The sequence below is a fragment of the Notolepis coatsorum genome (assembly GCF_963971535.1).
Source record: "Notolepis coatsorum genome assembly, chromosome: 8".
NCBI lineage: Eukaryota > Metazoa > Chordata > Actinopteri > Aulopiformes > Paralepididae > Notolepis > Notolepis coatsorum.
The window spans coordinates 118436281-118440844 of NC_140172.1; the positions used below are offsets into that span (position 1 = coordinate 118436281).

At 47.0% G+C, this 4564-nt stretch overlaps 1 protein-coding gene across 1 annotated transcript; it reads left to right on the forward strand.

The window, feature by feature from the left end:
- Window positions 1–221: 221 nt before the first annotated feature.
- On the forward strand, window positions 222–1269 carry LOC311233542 (eukaryotic translation initiation factor 3 subunit H-like; the record flags this gene model as incomplete). Its single annotated transcript, XM_084320508.1, has 1 exon — window positions 222–1269. The coding sequence occupies one exon, from the start codon at window positions 222–224 to the stop codon at window positions 1257–1259; it is 1038 nt and encodes a 345-aa protein (XP_084176634.1). The 3' UTR covers window positions 1260–1269.
- Between the last annotated feature and the right edge of the window lie 3295 nt (window positions 1270–4564).

Genomic DNA, 4564 nt, shown 5'->3' on the forward strand with positions numbered 1-4564 from the left:
TAATAGAACATTCTAGAACATTCGTGATGTCACAGTATGATGTCATAATCAAACATTCTAGAACATTTGTGTACTGTATCTATTCAACAATTCTCTCAGAAGAGGTCAGTGTGCATCGTGAAACACTGCTGAGCAGTACTGAACACAGACTAAACAACATAGATTGTATTTTCCCAAGCATTTCAATTTTTTTCTCGTGGTGTGGAAGAAACTCCGCAGCAATGGCTTCTTCTTCACGCAAAGAGTCCGTGTCCTCCGCGCCCACCGCCCCCACGACCTCCTCGGGAGGAACCCTGGACTTCCCCGTCAAGCAGATCCAGATCGAGGGGCTGGTGGTCCTAAAGATCATCAAGCATTACCAGGAGGAGGGCCAGGGCATCGAGGTGGTTCAGGGGGTTCTGCTGGGTCTGGTGGTGGAGGACCGGCTGGAAATCACCAACTGCTTCCCCTTCCCCCAGCACACAGAGGAGGACACAGAGGAGGACGAAGTCCAGTACCAGATGGAGATGATGCGCGCCCTGCGTCACGTCAACATCGACCACCTGCACGTCGGCTGGTACCAGTCCACTTACTACGGCTCCTTCGTTAGCCGCACGCTGCTCGACTCCCAGTTCAGCTACCAGCACGCCATCAAGGAGTCCGTCGTGCTCATCTACGACCCCATCAAGACGTCACAGGGCTCCCTGTCCCTCAAGGCCTACAGGCTCACCCCCAAACTCATGGAGATCTGCAAGGAGAAGGACTTCACTCCAGAAGGTCTAAAGAAGGCCAACATCGGCTTCGAGCACATGTTCGAGGAGGTTCCCATCGTGATCAAGAACTCCCACCTCATCAACGTGCTGATGTGGGAGCTGGAGGACAAGTCCACCGTGGCCGACAAGCACGAGCTGCTCAAGCTCTCCTGCAGTAACCACCTGGAGAAGAGCCTTCAGCTGCTGATGGACCGAGTGGACGACATGAATCAAGACATCGTGAAGTACAACACGTACAGCCGTAACGTGAGCAAGCAGCAGCAGCAGAAACACCAGTACACCCAGAGGCGTCAGCAGGAGAACACCCAGAGGCAGAGCAGAGGGGAGCCCCCCCTCCCTGAGGAGGATATCACCAAGTTGTTCAAGCCCCCGCAGCCCCCCCCTCGCATGGAGACACTGCTGATCGCAGGTCAAATCAACAACTACTGCCAGAACGTGAAGGAGTTCACCTCCCAGAACCTGGGGAAGCTGTTCATGGCTGAGGCTCTGCAAGGCCACAACAGCTAGAGGACGAAGAGGAGGAAGAGGAGGAGGAGGAGATGCATGAACCTCCTGACTGGAGGATTATTATACTGGATTTGTACCTAGACTTAATAATAAAAAACATCACCAAGCAAATATATTTTCTAAGCCAACAGTTATTCTGAAGCTGATATGCTGCTTCCTTCATAACGCCACTGGAAAAATAATCATTTGAATATTATGTAATTCTAATAAGATGTGTGCATCTCCTACGTTCAAAAATAAATAAATAAATAAAAATAAACATTGTTGAGTTTATGTGTTAATATGATTGCATGTAACTGCTTAACTGTTCCACAAGAGTTCAAGTTCAAGTTTCTTTATTAGTTGTCATACAGAAGTACTGTAGAATACTTTTATACAAAATGCTTCTTTCTATTACGCTCCAGAGACTGTGCTAGACAAAAATAGATAAGTATAAAATAAAATAAGTATAGCAAGTAAAAATAGAAGTCACGTACGTGGACACAAGTGTTCAGTATGTACATATGTACAATGTTCAATGCAGAGTAGAAGTAACTGAGTTACCATACAATATACTAATATACAATATACTATATAGTGCATAGAGGGCGCTATAGGCGTAAGGAGACGCAGCTGTTGTGGTTGACGTCAGGTAAAAGGGTATAAAAGGGATTGTTCCCTCCCCCTCTGTCTCTTCCTCCGTCGCCTCTCACAGAGAGAAGAAAATCTGAGAGTGCTGGTCCGGCTTCCTGCTTTATTCTGCATAATGATATGTGAAATAATAAACCACGCCAAAGGCTAAAGAGAAGGACCTTGACCTTGTCGACCAAGTTATTGTTGCTCCCCAGGTGACTGTCAACAGGTTATGGGCCCAGATCACGGAAGAGCAAAATAATAAGGATAGCTAGTTTAGCTGAAAGTATAGAGCTAGGTTAGCAGCGGGAGCACCGCGTGGCTAAGTGCTGCATGCACGGAGTGGGGCTGAAGACAACCATCTTGGCGGCCCCCACGGGAGAAGTAACGGCGGACACGCAAGCCCAGGATACCAAGCTAAATGCTGACGCATACTGCGAGTTAGCACCACTCCTAGACGACACGAGCTTGGGGCTGATATTCTGTGACACAAAGGACAAAGGCCGAGAGAGCCTAAAAGTGTTGAGAGAACACTACATCGGCAGGGGTAGACCCCGGATCGTATCCCTCTATATAACATTGACTGCGCTGAAGAAAGCGAACACAGAGACTGTGACTGAATACATCATCAGGGCTGAACAAATCATCACAGCGCTTAAGAGTGCAGGAGAAGCACTGAGCGATGGTTATGAGAGGACTACCGGAGATGTATAAACCATTCACACTGTTGGTGACACACAGTTCAGCGGACATGTCGCTGGAGGAGTTCAAGGCCAAGCTGCGGAACTTCGAGGCCTCAGAAGACACACACCCAGTCACCGAAAGGGTGATGAAGGCCAGAGCAGCGCCAAGGATAAAGACCGGACCCCAGACGGAGATGGCGTGTTGGCGATGTGGAGAAAAGGGTCACCGAAAAGACAAATGCACAAAAACAGTCTGGTGCAGTTTCTGTGGAACTTCGGGACACACGGACAAAGTGTGTAGAAAGAAGCGCGACCAGAGCGCTCAGTACGCGCACGTGCAAGATAGCGGCTGTGGACAAGATGGCGGCAACGGTGGACATGAGGCGACTAACATTACAATAATTGAAAAGTAACTGTCCGTTTAAACTAGTCTCATCACACCCTTGACCCTTTTCCAGGGGGAGCCCAGCTATCACAGCTATCAATAGGCCAACTATATGCCAGATAGGATTACACTGTTGTGAGAATGTAGGTCACAATGAGACAAATGGGCTTTTCCGACGAGTAATTCTCCTCTGACTCCTTCAACTGTCAATCATGAATAATGTTCTTCATGTAATGGATGACATATTGGCATCATATGTTGCATTCCAGCCTAGGGGCGGGTGAAACAAGTGATTTTATCAGTATAAATGGAATAGAATAGGCTGCTTGCATGTTCACATCATTTTGACAAGCCATGGTGCGTTTTCTCCCTGCCTACGGTGGAAATGAGGGGTATTTTCCTTTCCCATTTACCAGTAATTGTGTCCTTGATGCTGCATGTGGGGTTAATGTGAAAATTGTGTTTCACCAAAGGATTTAATGTTTTGTTAACGTTCCAATTTTTTATAGGAGGAATTATGAATAGGGGGCATGCCACACAGGCTGCAGTAGAGGCCCTTTCACAGAATGCTTAGAATGGGTTAATAAAACATTGCCCCTAGCTTCATCTGTGGTTCACACAGGCTCTTTACCTTGAATGACTAGATATTAGTTTTATAGATATTTTTTTTATCAACTTTTTCTCCCATTTTTCTATTTTTCTCCCATCCCAATTTCGTCTCGTCCAATTCTACCCTCCCCTGTTTCGAACGCTGTTAGGCCATGCCTCCCACAAGCCGGCTGCAATGTGGACTAAGCCTTACATCACGTGTCCCCTCCGGTACTCGAGGAAGCAGCAGTCGCATCTTTTCACCTGCACAGCGCGATCTCTCAGCGTCGTGGGTCTGCATTTGGAGGGCACGCCGCCCCCCTCGCTTCCTGATTCTGCTGCGCAGGCGCACCAACCGACCTGTAGGAGTCGCTGTCCACAATGTCCGATCCCCACCCATCAGCTTCCCACCCCCTAATACTGCCAATTGTATTAGTATGAACGACCAGCCAAGCTGATAGCAATGCGGAGAGCTGGGCTCGAACCCAGCGTCTCCTGCATTGGTGGTGAGCGCCTTGCCCACTGCACCACCTAGCCGCCCAGTTTTATAGATTTATTATAGTTATATTAGATTTTTGTCTTTGATAAGGTAGGGGATTTTTTATAAGCGCCAGCCATTATCCCCATCCCGGTAGTCAATGGGCCACGCTTTAAAAGACAGGCATTTTCACTGTGAGTCACAATGTTTGCAGAGCTGGGGCGTAAAAAGTACCCAGAAATTATACTTAAGTGAAAGTATGGGTACCGTCTCAAAATCGTACTCAAGTAAAAGTCTGAGTATCTGGCTAAAAATACACTTGAGTAAAAGTTAAAAAGTTTCTACTTTTAAATGTACTTAAGTATTAAAAAGTAAAAGGAAAAAAATTTGTTTTATTCATTATAATGAAATGTTCCGTTTCGTCCTCTTCATCACTTGTACTATCGTTTGTGGCCATCTTCTGTAGCTGGTCACTCTCACTGTCTATTCTTCTGATAGTAGGTGTTTAATCAAAGATCCCCGCTTGGGTATGGGTATGGCCAGGGTTCATTTTCCATTG